The sequence below is a fragment of the Bufo gargarizans genome, chromosome 10, assembly GCF_014858855.1.
Source record: "Bufo gargarizans isolate SCDJY-AF-19 chromosome 10, ASM1485885v1, whole genome shotgun sequence".
Taxonomy (NCBI): Eukaryota; Metazoa; Chordata; class Amphibia; order Anura; family Bufonidae; genus Bufo; species Bufo gargarizans.
Window position 1 is genome coordinate 12,501,038 of NC_058089.1, and position 17,831 is coordinate 12,518,868.

The 17,831-nt window shown below is 47.4% G+C and overlaps 1 protein-coding gene across 18 annotated transcripts in view; it reads left to right on the forward strand.

The window, feature by feature from the left end:
- Positions 1 to 17,831, forward strand: part of SOX6 (SRY-box transcription factor 6) — a 288,239-nt gene that overhangs the window by 97,979 nt on the left and 172,429 nt on the right. For 16 of the 18 annotated variants that reach the window (XM_044271016.1, XM_044271012.1, XM_044271009.1 and 13 more), the window contains 2 exons: positions 5,633 to 5,751; positions 17,538 to 17,781. In XM_044271016.1, the coding sequence (XP_044126951.1) occupies positions 5,675 to 5,751; positions 17,538 to 17,781 (321 nt within the window). In that variant the 5' untranslated portion in view covers positions 5,633 to 5,674. Of the gene's footprint in view, positions 1 to 5,632; positions 5,752 to 14,971; positions 15,118 to 17,537; positions 17,782 to 17,831 lie in introns of those variants that run through there. The other 2 variants (XM_044271025.1, XM_044271026.1) reach the window with 2 other exon arrangements.

Genomic DNA, 17,831 nt, shown 5'->3' on the forward strand with positions numbered 1-17,831 from the left:
GATCAGTGTTCACCTTTTATAAGATTTAATATCGAGGGGTTCTGTAACCGGCGGGGTGACCTTCTGCCAACCACCGTGTGATGCTTTGTATAATCAAAGAGGAAAAGCCTTTCTCTTCCTCGCAACTTAGTGTTGACTTAAGAAAGGCCAAAGGCATTGACATCACTCCTATAGAGGCGCGAGGCGCGGGCCTCTGACATTACCTGCTGCTGATATTTGGTTTAGCATCTCATCTGCCCTCTATTCTTCTTATTACGGAGGCCGAGGATGCGGCTTGAGTGGCGTCCAGGCCGATGGCTGCGCTGGGTGTAGCAGCGCTCGCTTCATGTTTTCCACACTCGGCGCGGGGCCCGTGTCATCCGATCCTAGCTGGGACTTTACTGCTCTGTGGTCCTTCTCGAACACTTACTGAAGTGGCTGAGCACATGTGGCTCCCAGGGCTCGTCATGTCTAAGCCAGGCTGACGTGGAAGGTGGATGGCGGCTGCTGAGCGTGAGACGGAGCCGTGCTGAGCATGACCTCACACTCTTACTGGGGCTCCCTTTAGACCAGGGGTGCACAACGTTTCCTGGTTGGGGGCCACATTGCCAGACTGAACCAATGACGAGGGCCGAAATTAAAATTTTAAGGTGTATTAACAACTGAAATATTGTACTTATGGCATATTGAACACACAGTATATACCATTTGTGTCTAGTTACACTTCCAGGACTCCCATCTAATGGGAGAAATACATGAAAAATACATGTGAGCAGCCACAAGACATAGGCATACATGTCTGTTACCAGATGGTTGAGGGCCGCACAGAAAGGTATCAAGGGCCGCATGTGGCCCCCGGGCCGCAGGTTGTGCACCCCTGCTCTAGTCTCATTATCGGGGTTCTCACTGTACCCCTGAAGCACACACTCGCCCTGGGAAGGTTTGGCCGGAGGTCTTTCCTCTGTTTTCAATGTTCTGAGATTTAAAAGCCAAGAGAACTCATTCTTCATCATGTCTTATGTGGTTATTTTAGTGATATGGTGAAACTACAACTCCCAGCATGCCCTGACAGTGGCATCCACAGGATAATCAGTCTGAGCCCTTTGGCTTCCCAGCAGTATTCAAAACTACAACTCCCAGCATGCCCTGACAGTGGCACCACAGAATAATAGTCTGAGCCTTTTGGCTCCACAGCAGTAATTCAGAACTACAACTCCCAGCATGCCCTCACAGTGGCACCACAGAATAATAGTCCAAACCCTTTGGCTCCTCAGCAGTATCAAAAATTACAACTCCCAGCTTACCATAACAGTGGTCCAAAACCTGTGACTCTGCAGCAGTGGTGATACTACAATTCCCAGCATGCCCTGACAGTAATCTAACCCCCATGACTTTCCAGGAGAATCAGTACTGCAGCCGGCCTGGTTCTCACTGGTTGGAGCCCCTATCATGTCTGCTGTGAGGCTTTTATGGTTGACGTCCATTGAGCTGTAACCGACACAAAGTCCAGGAAATCTGCATTTTATTAAAGTAACCTGGTTTCTAATTTGCAGCATTTTCCAGTTCTCTGAATGCAGCCTGCAGTTTAAAGAATGGAGGTATTCAGGCTGCATCCAGGTCCTGTGCCTATGAATGCAGACCTCCATTCTTTACACTGCAGGCTACATCCAATGTCCTGCATCTATGAATGCGCACCTCAGTTCTTTACACTACAGGCTACATCTACTGTCCTGTGTCTATGAATGCCCACCTCCATTATTTACACTGCAGGTTGCATCCAATGTCCTGCGTCTATGAATGCGCACCTCCATTCTCTACACTGCAGGCTACATCCAGGGTCCTGTGGCTATGAATGCACACCTCCATTCTTTACACTGCAGGCTACATCCAGGGCCCTGTGGCTATGAATGCATACCACAAACAATTCTTTAGACTGCAGGCTGCAGGTCTTGTATGTATGAATGCACACCTCCATTGTTTACACTGCAGGCTACATCCAGGGCCCTTTGTCTATGAATGTACACTTCCATTCTTTACACTGCAGGCTGCATCTAGAGTCCTGTATGTATGAATGCACACTTCCATTCTTTACACTGCAGGCTGCATCCAGAGGTCTGGAGATTAGGGGTGCACAGCATGGGACGTGATCCGGGGGCTCAGGCAGTGACGGTCTGTGCACAAAAATCTGCAGTTACCGGCAGATTTCACCTTCTGCATTAGACAGTGAATTGTTTCCTGCACACATTTAGGCAGCGCAGTGCTACAGATTTTCCATCCTTAGGCTGCAGTCACACACAGCGTTTTTACGTTTTCTGTGGCGTTTTTCCCAGAAATGCCAGGTGTGAAGTCTACAGAGATCTGCCGATGTGGACGCCTCTTAGTATTTTTCTCACCTCTTTTGGACACAGGGATGTCTCAGAATGCAGCATGCGGGAGGTACAGGGGGGTTTCTCGTGGTTTTTTCCATTGGCTTCGGGAGTCCAAAAAGTCAAAAAAATTGCCACCAAACTTATATACAACAGAGCTCACATGAAGGAGACGGGGTCGGGACTTGTCTGCGGACATTTCCACGTTTCCTCGTCACAATCTGCTGCATTATAATCGCTGGATTCCCCGTCTGGTGCCGCTGCTCTGCGGACTTTTCAGCACCGGACGGAAAAAAGGTGAACTGAGTTTGAAGGAAAATCGTCCAGTGTTTGCGGCGTCCAGATGCTGCATTCTGGCCTGTCCTGCCAGCAATGAGCTCAGTGAGGAGGGGGATCCCCAGCAATGGCTTCCGTCCTTTCATGTTTGTCCGTCTTCCTGGCTTTTTAGACAATGGCGCATCTCTCGGCTCGTCTCTCACTTAGAGTCTCTTTATTGTATCCCGAAATTCTGCCGCTGGCATCCTATTCATCTGGTGGCGGTTAACCCTTGGTGGGCTTTAGTGTGTGTGGGGGGGGGTTTAATGGCAGAGGTTGTGCAGTGCTCTATCTGTACAGAGATCGGCCCTCAATGCAGCTTTTGTTTACTGTTTTCCTACCAGGGGCCCCACTATATTTCATCTGTCACACTTGCTTTTCTTTTTTCGACAATGCCCGATTGTTTCCACCAAAGGGGAGAAAAGCTACAGGTTCCGCGGACAGGAGAAGGCTCCATTATACTTTTCTGCCAAATCCCCATCTCTGTTTTCCTTCCCTTGAGCTCACAAAGGACTCGTAACTTACTGTCCAGTGTGAGAGTCGTCCAGTGCTGCTCAGGACTGAGACACTCGCTCCCGGGGCATGATGCTGGAACTAGAGCTGCAGGGGAACATGGGTATGCAGGGGTCCGGCACTGCTCTATACGGCTACAACTTATGGGTACACAGGGGTTCGGCACTGCGGCTATGTACGGATACAGCTCAGGGGCACTCAGGGGTCCTGCACTGCTCTGTGTGGATACAGCTCAGCAGTCAGGGACTGCTCTGTACAGATACAGCTCAGGGGTACACAGGGGTCCGGCCCTGCTTCTATGTACAGATACAGCTTAGGGGTATGCAGGGGTCCGGCACTGCTCTATACGGCTACAACTTATGGGTACACAGGGGTACGGCACTGCTGCTATGTACGGATACAGCTCAGGGGCACTCAGGGGTCCTGCACTGCTCTGTGTGGATACAGCTCAGCAGTCAGGGACTGCTCTGTACAGATACAGCTCAGGGGTACACAGGGGTCCGGCCCTGCTTCTAAGTACAGATACAGCTCAGGGGTACACAGGGGTCCGGCCCTGCTTCTATGTACAGATACAGCTTAGGGGTATGCAGGGGTCCGGCACTGCTCTATACGGCTGCAACTTATGGGTACACAGGGGTTCGGCACTGCTGCTATGTACGGATACAGCTCAGGGGCACTCAGGGGTCCTGCACTGCTCTGTGTGGATACAGCTCAGCAGTCAGGGACTGCTCTGTACAGATACAGCTCAGGGGTACACAGGGGTCCGGCCCTGCTTCTAAGTACAGATACAGCTCAGGGGTACACAGGGGTCCGGCCCTGCTTCTATGTACAGATACAGCTCAGTGGTATGCAGGGTTCCGGTATTGCATCTATATACAGATACAGCACAGGAGTTTGCAGGGGTCCGGCACTGCTTCTATGTACAGATACAGCTTAGGGGTATGCAGGGGTCCGGCACTGCTCTATACGGCTACAACTTATGGGTACACAGGGGTACGGCACTGCTGCTATGTACGGATACAGCTCAGGGGCACTCAGGGGTCCTGCACTGCTCTGTGTGGATACAGCTCAGCAGTCAGGGACTGCTCTGTACAGATACAGCTCAGGGGTACACAGGGGTCCGGCCCTGCTTCTAAGTACAGATACAGCTCAGGGGTACACAGGGGTCCGGCCCTGCTTCTAAGTACAGATACAGCTCAGGGGTACACAGGGGTCCGGCCCTGCTTCTATGTACAGATACAGCTCAGTGGTATGCAGGGTTCCGGTATTGCATCTATATACAGATACAGCACAGGAGTTTGCAGGGGTCCGGCACTGCTTCTATGTATGGATACAGCTTAGGTGTATGCAGGGGTCTGGCACTGTGTCTATGTACGGATACAGCTCAGGGGTATGCAGGGATCCGACACTGCGTCTATGTACAGGTACAACACAGGAGTTTGCAGGGGTCCGGCAATGCGGCTATGTATAGATACAACTCAGGGGTACACAGGGGTCCGGCACTGCTTCTATGTACAGATACAGCTTAGGGGTATGCAGGGGTCCGGCACTGCTCTATACGGCTACAACTTATGGGTACACAGGGGTACGGCACTGCTGCTATGTACGGATACAGCTCAGGGGCACTCAGGGGTCCTGCACTGCTCTGTGTGGATACAGCTCAGCAGTCAGGGACTGCTCTGTACAGATACAGCTCAGGGGTACACAGGGGTCCGGCCCTGCTTCTAAGTACAGATACAGCTCAGGGGTACACAGGGGTCCGGCCCTGCTTCTAAGTACAGATACAGCTCAGGGGTACACAGGGGTCCGGCCCTGCTTCTATGTACAGATACAGCTCAGTGGTATGCAGGGTTCCGGTATTGCATCTATATACAGATACAGCACAGGAGTTTGCAGGGGTCCGGCACTGCTTCTATGTATGGATACAGCTTAGGTGTATGCAGGGGTCTGGCACTGTGTCTATGTACGGATACAGCTCAGGGGTATGCAGGGATCCGGCACTGCGTCTATGTACAGGTACAACACAGGAGTTTGCAGGGGTCCGGCAATGCGGCTATGTATAGATACAACTCAGGGGTACACAGGGGTCCGGCTCTGCGTCGATGTACAGATACAGCACAGGAGTATGCAGGGGTCCGGCCCTGCTTCTATGTACGGATACAGCTAAGCGGTACACAGGGGTCCGGCTCTGCGTCGATGTACAGATACAGCACAGGGGTATGCAGAGGTCCAGCACTGCTTCTATGTACGGATACGGCTCAGGGGTACACAGGGGTCCGGCACTATACTGTAGACCCAGAACATTGGGGTAGATGGGGTCTTGCACTACACTCTAGATCCAGCACATTGGGGTACATAGGGTCTTGCATTAGTGGGGTACACTGGAGTCCTCCACACTATCTGCTCTGGATGTGCACATCTGCCCGGGTCCTTACTAATCATCTCTCGTTTTTCGGCAGTGAAACTGGCTCCTTGTGGCTTGGGACGGCGTGAGAATTGGTATGCCATCCAGCTCTGAAGTTCTGACCAGCGTCATAGCAGAACGCAGCTCTGATCAGTGGAAGGACAGTCACTTCATGTAAGTCGTAGCCCTTGTGTGTCCTGTGTGTCGTGATGCTCGCATGTGATGTGTGGGATCCTCTCCTTTTATATTACGCTGCCATATTCCTGCATTATCTGTGCACTCAGGTCATGTCACCCACTGCAACGAAGTGTCAGCTCCAAAAACGGGATTACTTTATGAGAGATACTGAAATAAAATGCTGTACAATAACTCAAATTACTGCAAGTACCTGGCCAGTCAGTGCAGAGATTATGTATCGTGGTCAGTGCAGAGATTATATACCGTGGTCAGCTCAAAGGATAAGGACTGTGGTCAGCACAGAGATTACGGCCTGTGGTCAGCGCAGAGATTACGGCCTGTGGTCAGCGAAGAGATTACGGACTGTGGTCAGCGCAGAGATTACGGACTGTGGTCAGCGCAGAGATTACGGACTGTGGTCAGCGCAGAGATTACGGACTGTGGTCTGCGCAGAGATTACGGACTGTGGTCAGGTAGTGAAGGTCTGCACAGTTTCCCGGCTCTGATTCCTCTTCTCGTTTCCATTGTAACATTTCTCATCCGTCCTGTTAGTAATTATTACTTATATTTAGCGGAGATTATTTTTAGCGCTCGGCGAAATTGATTTCCTGCTGTAATGTGGGACTGTCTAATCAGATATTTCAGGAAGCGATCAGGATCGTGGGGAGGGTGCAGGAGGGTGAAGCTTTAGAGCAGCAGCTTTCTTCAGTAATGTAGCAGCCCTATCCTGACACCAGTCCTGACACCTGCAGCAACCCTGTCCTAAAACCAGCAACAGCCCTGTCCTGATACCTGCAGCAGCCCTGTCCTGACACCTGCAGCAGCCCTGTCCTGACACCTGCAGCAGCCCTGTCCTGACACCTGCAGCAGCCCTGTCCTGACACCTGCAGCAGCCCTGTCCTGACACCTGCAGCAGCCCTGTCCTGACACCTGCAGCAGCCCTGTCCTGACACCTGCAGCAGCCCTGTCCTGACACCTGCAGCAGCCCTGTCCTGACACCTGCAGCAGCCCTGTCCTGACACCTGCAGCAGCCCTGTCCTGACACCTGCAGCAGCCCAGTCCTGACACCTGCAGCAGCCCAGTCCTGACACCTGCAGCAGCCCAGTCCTGACACCTGAAGCACCCCTGTTCTGGCACCAATCCTGACACCCGCAGCAGCCCTGTCCTGACACCTGAAGCACCCCTGTTCTGGCACCAATCCTGACTCTTGCAGCATCCCTGTCCTGACACCCGCATTAGCCTTGTCCTGACACCCGCAGCAGCCCTGGGAGATTTATCATAAGGGGGACATTTGGAGTCAGTTTTGCTGGAGTCTGCATTGGAGAACTTGATGCCACATTTATCAGATATCTGATGTTACTTAATACATTTATCTTTAGACCTGACACCTTTGTATAGAGAAGCTCCTCCAGTTTTGCTGCTCCACCGCCCCTGGAGTGAGATGGTGACTTCATAAAAAAAAAAGTTTCTGTGATAATTCTGGAGTAAAGCTCATTAACATAGCTGACCACACCCACTTTCCCACCAACATTACAAAACTGGAGTGAATGTCGCAAAGTTTTGTGCAAGCGCTACTTTATGATGCCAGAATTCTGGAGTGAAGATATGATAAATCAGGGCCTAAATGTTTTAAGATAAAAGGGTTTAAAATTGTGCTGTGTGTGGGTTAGGCTCGGTTGACATCTGCGCTGTGAACTCCGGCAGTCTGTTCTGGCAGAGATACAGACTGCCAGAGTTCACCATGTCTGGCATAGCCGGATACCAACGCGCACCGCCGGATCTCCATTCACTGTAATGGCATCCAGCAGTAATCCGGCTGCTTTCCAGCATTTATCCAAACTGTTACGAGCAGCATCTTTTGTCCGGCTGAAAGTCGGCATGTACTCCGGATACAGTGACTGGATTGCAGTGCCGGAGTTCACAACACAGATGTGAACTGGCCTTATCCAGGCAGGTTCACAGAAATGGCCATATCTCTTCCATGCTACAACTTCTATAATACTGCAGAGCTGCACTCACTATTCTGTTTGGAAACAGCTATTTTATAGACAGACACAACCCTAACAGCTGAACTCCTATAATTCAGAGGGACACATTATATTACTTTACAGAGCCTGGTGTAAAGATTACACTTCTCAGACTGCAAATCTCCGCAGTAAAAGTGAGTGCACAAGCAGAATAGTGAGTGCAGCTCTGGAGTATAATACAGGATGTAACTCAGGATCAGTACAGGATAAGTAATGTATGTACACTGACTGCACCAGCAGAATAGTGAGTGCAGCTCTGGAGTATAATACAGGATGTAACTCAGGATCAGTACAGGATAAGTAATGTATGTACACAGTAAATGCACCAGCAGAATATTGAGTGCAGCTCTGGAGTATAATACAGGATGTAACTCAGGATCAGTACAGGATAAGTAATGTATGTACATAGTGACTGCACCAGCAGAATAGTGAGTGCAGCTCTGGAGTATAATACAGGAGGTAACTCAGGATCAGTACAGGATAAGTAATGTATGTACACAGTGACTGCACCAGCAGAATAGTGAGCACAGCTCTGGAGTATAAATACAGGATGTAACTCAGGATCAGTACAGGATAAGTAATGTAATGTACAGTGACTGCACCAGCAGAATAGTGAGTGCAGCTCTGGAGTATAATACAGGATGTAACTCAGGATCAGTACAGGATAAGTAATGTAATGTACAGTGACTGCACCAGCAGAATAGTGAGTGCAGCTCCTGAGTATAATACAGGATGTAACTCAGGATCAGTACAGGATAAGAAATGTATGTACTCAGTGACCGTCTTGTTGTATAGCTTTATTCCACTATGTGAATATAGCCGGTGATATAAGGTCAGAGGCGATAGGCTATAATGTACTGTATATAGCATACATCTATCTGTATCTGCAGATTTGGTCTCTGTGGAAAGCTTTGGTGTCAGTGATCCAGGTCTCCTCCAGTACATAGATTTGGAGATGCACGGAGACTGGCACCGCATGAAATTCCAGCACTAATATCACTCCATTTCACCTCTCCAGTAATGCTATGCAGATTGTTGCCTGTATTATATAATCATGTTTAATATATCCTGTACAGAAAATGCAGTAGACGTCACCTGCAGTCCGATGTAACACCACAGATAACACAGAGATAAATCTTTGAATACAGATAATGTAGTAGATGTCACCTGCAGTCCTATGTAACACCACAGATATAACAGTGATAACTCTGAGTACAAAAAATAAATAAATCAAGTTCCCCCGTCAGTCTGTGCTCTATCCCCCATAATGAGAAGGTGAACATTTCTGCTATTTTAATAAACAGGAAAAACAAAAATTTGGCCTGGGCATAATTATTCAGACTCTTTACTTAAAGACATAAAGAGTATTCAGCCCCTTTACTCTGATACTTGACATTTAGCTCTGGGGCCTCCCATTTGTCTGGATCATCTCTGAGATGTTTCTCCACCTTGATTGGAGTCACTTGTGGTAAATTCAGTGGATTGGAAATTATTCGACACGGCCCTGTCTATATAAGAACTCACAGCTGACCATGCATATCAGCAAACACCAAGCCATGAGGAGGAAAGAGCTGCCTGTAGAGCTCAGAGACAGGATTGTGCGGAGGCTCAGATCTTGAAGAAGGGGACAAAAACATTTCTGCTGCTCTGAAAGTTCCCAGGAGCACAGTGGCCTCCATAATTCTTACACACAAGAAGAATAACCAGGACTCTTCCTAGAGCCTCTCCTCAGTAATGTCAGGCACCGCTCATCACCTGCCAAATACCATCCCTATCGTGAAGCGTGGTGGTGGCAACATCATACTGGGGGAACAGGAAGACTGGTCAGGGTGGAGGGAAAGCTGAATAGAGCAAAATACAGAGATATTCTTAATGAGAGCCTGATCAAGAGCTCTGGACCTTAGACTGGGCCGAACCTTCCTACAGTACAATGACCCTAAGCACATGGCCAGCACAGGAGCGACTGAGGGACAACTCTGGAAATGTCCTTGAGTGGCCCAGAACCCAATGGAACATCTCTGGGGAGACCTAAAAATGTCTGTCCACTGATGGCCCCTATCCAACCTGACAGAGCGTGAGGAGATGTGCAGAAAAGAATGGAAGAAAATCCCCAAATCCAGGTGTAAACCTGATGGCCTCATCCCCAAGAAGACTGGAGGCCGGGATCACCGCCAATGGGGCTGAAGACTTATTTCCCGAGTAAAGGGGCTGAAGACTTATTTCCCGAGTAAAGGGGCTGAAGACTTATTTCCCGAGTAAAGAGGCTGTAGACTTATTTCCCGAGTAAAGAGGCTGTAGACTTATTTCCCGAGTAAAGGGGCTGTAGACTTATTTCCCGAGTAAAGGGGCTGAAGACTTATGTCCATGTGAGACGTTAGTTTTCCCTTCTCAGAAAATTTGTAAAGATTTCTCACCTTCTGCTCTCACTTTCTCATTGTGGGGGATGAGGGCAGAATGATGGGGGGGACTGACAGCACAAGGAGCGAGATTACCCCACATCATTGTATTGTATCAGATTTCGCTGCACTATTTTATTACATTGCATTTGGTGTGGATTGTACAGAAGCAGAATTATAACTGGACGCATAGAGGTCTGTGTGTGACGAGCGCTCTCGTCTGGGACGCTTTGTAGGACAGAGCAACTATTTCAGCTCCACACGACTCTGGAACCACTGACATCATTGTGGTTTTTTTTATTGCAGTTTTTCCATTAAACCATAATATGTCGCTGAATAAAAAGTCTAATTTACTGCTCCTCCGTAATGTTAATGATCCAGCAGAGTGATGTATTGTGTTACCTGTCATCTGGAAATATATCGCTCTGCACTTTCCTCAGAGCGGCATGTTATTTATTGGAATATAGCCTGAAAGGGTGTTTGTTCACACAGAGGCTGCACCTGGAGCGCGGCACAGCAGAGCCTTGTAGTGTGCATGCTGCGGAGCCGCACAGCAGAGTGTATTGTTTGCCATGTTTTATTGGGCTGGAGTACATTAAATGTGTCGCCCTTGATAACACTTCTAAGAAATGTGTCATTCCTCGAATTCACCCGAACGGCTGCAACAGATTACAGTGTGGTGACGTCATGGCACAGGCCCAGTAGTCCTCATCATAATTATACCAGGAGCAATAAGACAACAGTTGATGACCCCCACATCGCGCTCTCCGCTACACTGTCGCTAGTTTCATATCAGTCACATGATAACATTGATAACATGATAAGTCACATTATCACAGAGGTAGAGCGGTCCCCAAATTAATCATTATCATACAGTTAGATCTCCTCCCCCTGAAATTATTATCATACAGGTAGAACTCCCCCCCCCCCCCCTGTAATCATTATCATACAGGTAGATCTCCTCCCCCTGTAATCATTACCATACAGTTAGAACTCCTCCCCCTGTAATCATTATCATACAGATAGAGCTCCTACCACTGTAATCAGTATCATACAGGTAGAGCTCCTCCCACTGTAATCATTATCATACAGGTAGAGCTCCTCCCACTGTAATTATTATCATACAGGTAGAGCTCCTCCCCCTGTAATCATAATACAGGTAGAGCTCCTCCCACTGTAATCATTATCATGCAGGTAGAACTCCTCCCCCTCCATTATTATACAGGTAGAGCTCCTCCCCCTGTAATATTTATCATACAGGTAGAACTCCTCCCCTGTAATCATTATCATACATGTAGAGCTCCTCCCCCTGTAAGCATTATCATACAGGTAGAGGTCCTCCCACTGTAATCATTATCATGCAGGTAGAGGTCCTCCCACTGTAATCATTATCATACATGTAGAGCTCCTCCCCTGTAAGCATTATCATACAGGTAGAGCTCATCCCCCTGTAATCATTATCATACAGGTAGAGCTCCTCCCCCTGTAATTATTATTATACAGGTAGAGCTCCTCCCCCTGTAATCATTATCATACAGGTAGAGCTCCTCCCCCGTAATCATTATCATGCAGGTAGAGCTCCCCCCCCTGTAATTATTATCATACAGGTAGAGCTTCTCCCCCTGTAATCATTATCATGCAGGTAGAGCTCCTCCCCCTGTAATCATTATCATACAGGTAGAGCTCCTCCCCCTGTAATTATTATTATACAGGTAGAGCTCCTCCCCCTGTAATCATTATCATACAGGTAGAGCTCCTCCCCCTGTAATCATTATCATACAGGTAGAGCTCCTCCCCCTGTAATTATTATCATACAGGTAGAGCTCCTCCCCCTGTAATTATTATTATACAGGTAGAGCTCCTCCCCCTGTAATCATTATCATACAGCATCCGATATCCACCTCAACCGAGGGATGATTACTCTATCCAAGTAATTGACTAAGCCTATGGCAGCTATCATATATATATAGAACCTACACAGAGAATTGCCAGACCGCTTATGCTATTCAAAATCTTTATTACAAAAAATCACAAATGTTTGCATGATTAAACATAAAAACAATACAGTGCAGGAGATAAAAACGACATCACTGGAGGAGATCTACAGCGGATCTAAGTCCATAAGTATTCAACATGATTTTCACTTTTTTAAAGTGCATGTGCAGCAGAATGACAAATAAATGTATAACAAATATTAAATAAGTCTTTGGACATTTACCCATGCTGTTTCTCCTCCAGGATGGCGCCAACCCCAACGCGCGTTTCGGCGTACCTTCGTCTGGGGGTCCAGACGAAGGTACGCCGAAACGCGCGTTGGGGTTGGCGCCATCCTGGAGGAGAAACAGCATGGGTAAATGTCCAAAGACTTATTTAATATTTGTTATACATTTATTTGTCATTCTGCTGCACATGCACTTTAAAAAAGTGAAAATCATGTTGAATACTTATGGACTTAGATCCGCTGTAGATCTCCTCCAGTGATGTCGTTTTTATCTCCTGCACTGTATTGTTTTTATGTTTAATCATGCAAACATTTGTGATTTTTTGTAATAAAGATTTTGAATAGCATAAGCGGTCTGGCAATTCTCTGTGTAGGTTCTATATCATTATCATACAGGTAGAGCTCCTCCCCTGTAATCATTATCATGCAGGTAGAGCTCCTCCCCCTGTAATCATCATCATGCAGGTAGAGCTCCTCCCCCTTTAATCATTATCATGCAGGTAGAGCTCCTCCCCCTGTAATCATTATCATGCAGGTAGAGCTCCTCCCATTGTAATCATTATCCTACAGGTAGAGCTCCTCCCTTTTTTCTTGTAACGTTTCTTCTTGTCGCATTCCGTTTTTTTTCCTTTCGCTTTTTTTTGCGTCACGTCCATCTTTCTTTTTTCTTGTTGCCGTTCTTTTTTCTTGTCGCCGTTCGTCTTGCTTTTTTCCTGTTGCTGTCCTTCTTCCTTTTTTCCTTTTCCGTTTTTTCTTGTCGCTGTCTGGCTCATATTTGGAGGCCTCTCGCCTGCGCACAGCAGGTTCACCACCAGCAGTGAAACAGTTAATGAAGAAATAATGGAAGTTAAAGAAGAAAGGCCTCAGAGCTGGCGATTGTTGCGCTCTACAAAGACGACTTGTGATTCTGCAGATAATGGGACGAGGCGTTAAATAATGGATACCTCCCCTAAGAGCCCCTACAAATGATGTTCAGGCGCGGTCTTTCATGCGCTCGTCTTTTTAGCGGGAGATGTTCCCCATAATCATTGTGACTTGTGGTGCAGTCACTTAACATTCCCTCGCAGCAGCGCTCTAAATTATGGAGGGAAATTGACGGCTGCAGATCTGGGATGTGAAGTCTCGTCGCTGCCTCTGTAACTCTATTCCTGGGAGATGTTGTGTCCTTAAAACATGAAATGTGTTAACGTGGCGCTCGCCTCGCTGCTGCCGCCATTGTTGTCCCCGTTGCCCCTGCTCTCGGTTACACAAGACGCCTTGTTTAATTCATCAGAACAAGTTGTTTCTGAAGTTCGGCCCGATAGTCTGTCACTGGCAACATGGCGTCTTGTCAGCGCTAATCGGGTGGAGACAGAAGGGAGAAGTCACTCTGAAGTAGAAGTAGTGGGCGGAGTTGTGCTGGACAGCCAATCGGAATGCTAGAGGACAGCACCTTCACCTGAATAAGGCTTTGCCCACAGGGCAGGAAGAGTCACATGACCCTCTGCTCTGCCAATCACATTCTGCCCAAACTTCTCTTCCAAAGTAATAGAATGGGAGCAGTGACGGGGCCGATCCGCGAAAGGCTGCCATGTGTACGGCGGGTGTAGTAAGGGGGCGTGGCCAGGTACTCACATGATCACACTCCATTTTAAGTGAACTATAAATTTCATTGGCGGAAAATACTGTTGTGTATAGTGACGATACTGTGTGTGTGCAAATAGAGCGTGTGCAAATCATACACCTGTGTGTGATAATATAAATGTACGTGATAAATGTATATGTCTGTGTAGGATGTATATTTGTCTGTATATGATGTATATTTGTGTCTGTATGATGTATATCTGTATGATGTATATTTGTGTCTGTATGATGTATATCTGTATGATGTATATTTGTGTCTGTATGATGTATATCTGTATGATGTAAATTTGTGTCTGTATGATGTATATTTGTGCATGATTTGCAGAATGGTCAAATCTATATGCTGTCCACATTTTTGCAGCCTCATAGAAATTAACAGGTCCGAGCACGATCCTCAAAAGATCTATCTCCTATCTATCATCCGAGGACATGAAGAGTAGATGCAGACTATTTTTCCTATAATGTGAAGTATTTTTGAACAACTGTCAACAAGGTGCAATACCAGAGACAACCATGGAGGAGAGTGGCGCTGTTTCTGGCTAAAAGCATGTCCTTCCCGCTTATCTCATGCCGCCCCTTTAAATGTCTGAGTGTAGATAGGTATAACTTGTGATATGGAAGCACTCCCCTGGCTGGCCTGAGGCGGAGTGACACTGCCAGGAAGAACTGTCATATGTAAAGAGAGTGAGATGTTTGCATAGGGGGGCCCCTGGGGGTGTACCTGTGGCCCCTCACTCCTTATGCACATGGCCGGCGCTGCAGTCACCCTGTCAGCTCTCATCTGCGGGAGGACGGGTAGATGGGAGCTGCATGTTCTCCATGTTCTGGATAGATTGAGATGTACGGCAGGGAATTCCTAGATATCATTGTTGAACAGCTGCCAGCGAGCACAGCTCATGAATTTCAGCTATTTCGTCCGGATTGTTCGCTGCGCAGCTGCTTTCATTTCTCTTGACAGGTTTTTAAGTTTCTTTTGGACAAGTTTTATCACATCCCATTAAAAGTGAAAACTCTCTGGACGACTTCCTGCGGAGAACGCGTCCCATTTATAGCTTAATGGCCGTCATAGGAAATCAGGATCCAGTCTTATTTTAGCGTAAGTGGCTCCCGGTGTGTTCCTGACATGTGGATGCAGTGTACGTGTGTTCCTGACATGTGGATGCAGTGTACGTGTGTTCCTGACATGTGGATGCAGTGTACGTGTGTTCCTGACATGTGGATGCAGTGTACGTGTGTTCCTGACATGTGGATGCAGTGTACGTGTGTTCCTGACATGTGGATGCAGTGTACGTGTGTTCCTGACATGTGGGTGCAGTGTACGTGTGTTCCTGACCTGTAGGTGCAGTGTACGTGTGTTCCTGACCTGTAGGTGCAGTACACGTGTGTTCCTGACCTGTGGGTGCAGTACACGTTTGTTCCTGACCTGTGGGTGCAGTACACGTGTGTTCCTGACATGTGGGTGCAGTGTACGTGTGTTCCTGACATGTGGATGCAGTGTACGTGTGTTCCTGACATGTGGATGCAGTGTACGTGTGTTCCTGACATGTGGGTGCAGTACACGTGTGTTCCTGACATGTGGGTGCAGTGTACGTGTGTTCCTAACATGTGGATGCAGTGTACGTGTGTTCCTGACATGTGGATGCAGTGTACGTGTGTTCCTGACATGTGGATGCAGTACACGTGTGTTCCTGACATGTGGGTGCAGTGTACGTGTGTTCCTGACATGTGGATGCAGTACACGTGTGTTCCTGACCTGTAGGTGCAGTGTACGTGTGTTCCTGACCTGTGGGTGCAGTACACGTTTGTTCCTGACCTGTGGGTGCAGTACACGTGTGGTCCTGACATGTGGGTGCAGTGTACGTGTGTTCCTGACATGTGGATGCAGTACACGTGTGTTCCTGACCTGTAGGTGCAGTGTACTTGTGTTCCTGACCCGTAGGTGCAGTGTACTTTTGTTCTTTAATTATTGGGATAGTGACAACAACGCTCTTCATATTTATGTTATATTATACAAGAGATGACATCACAGTTCTCCAGATACAAGTTATATTATATAGAAGATATCAGTTATATTATACAGGAGGTGACATCACCGCTCATCAGATATCAGTTACAAGTTATATTATATAGAAGATATCAGTTATATTATACAGGAGGTGACATCACCGCTCATCAGATATCAGTTATATTATACAGGAGGTGACATCACCGCTCTCCAGATATCAGTTATATTATACAGGAGGTGACATCACCGCTCTCCAGATATAAGGTATATTATACAGGAGGTGACATCACCGCTCTCCAGATATAAGGTATATTATACAGGAGGTGACATCACTGCTCTCCAGATATACAGCACAGACATAGGTTTCTTTGAGATTGACTTTCCCCAGTTGGAAAGTTTTCTGTGCCGATCCTGTTCTTTCTGGGTCGTCTTGCGGTAATGACTCTGTTTCGGCTGCACATTTGGAAACCTTCATCTTAAGATGTATTAATTTATTAAGTGTAATTTTACTAATGAGTTTTCAGCCATTAAATAAAACATTTGAACACGCTGCATCGAAGCCGCTTTAAAATTTAACGTGTTTCTCTTATTTTGTGGCCGCTGTTATTAATGCAGTGACTGTGAAATAAAGCTCCGTTGTAATCAATAAAATAAGACTAAATCTGCTTTTATGCCGTCCCCTGACAATAAGTATAAGCGGGAAACGCATTGATGTGGAAGGGGAATCACGCAGGAAAATGAGATAAATTATTGAACGGACGGTTTGATTTTTTTTCAAACCAACAAATTATAATTAATTGAAGACGTGAGTCTAAAAAAAATGCTGAAATTAGATGCCAATTGCTGCCATGAAAGTCTTTGATAGTTCTCTGCAACTAACATCCTATTAATCTGTAAGTAAGATGAGCACGGAGGCCGTCAGCAAGAAGGTAAAGAAGGTCACATGAGGTTATAGATGTCGGGTCCACTGTATTATCACGAAAGAACCCTATGAACTGAGGATATGACAGAAGACCTGTGTGATATTCAGTGATGTCATCAGCAGGGGGCGGGGCTGTGACAACCACTCAGACATGATATACAGGCAGGTTGACAGCAGTAATAGACGAATAGATGTTCCTGTAATGTAAGGTGTGTGGATCTCATGTCTGATCACATGTCATATCAGTGATGTCATCAGCAGGAGGCGGGGCTGTGACAACCTCTCAGACAGGATATACAGGCAGGTTGTCAGCAGTAATAGATGTTCCTGTATTATAAGGTGTGTGGATCTCATGTCTGATCACATGTCATATCAGTGATGTCATCAGCAGGAGGCGGGGCTGTGACAACCTCTCAGACAGGATATACAGGCAGGTTGTCAGCAGTAATAGATGTTCCTGTATTATAAGGTGTGTGGATCTCATGTCTGATCACATGTCATTATATCAGTGACGTCATCAGCAGGGGGCGGGGCTATGACAACAGCAAGTGTGGTCTAGGGATCTAAATCCATTTTTGTTACCTTACAGAAGGATGTCGTCCAAACCCGCCACCTCTCCATTCACCTGTAAGGCTGATGGAGAGGAGGAGTTATCCGGAGGAGACCTGTCTTCACGGGAAAAAGAGGACCTGGATGAGCAGTCCCTGGGCGGCCTCCTGCCCCTGCACACCCTCCTACACACCAAACCTCACCCCGAGGAACTGACGTCACTTGTCAACAACATGCAAGCCGACGCTGACTGGGAAAACATGATGTCCACCCAGCATAGAATGGTGAGTACCGCGCGTTATGCATGGCAGCAAGGAGACGTTTGACGACAACC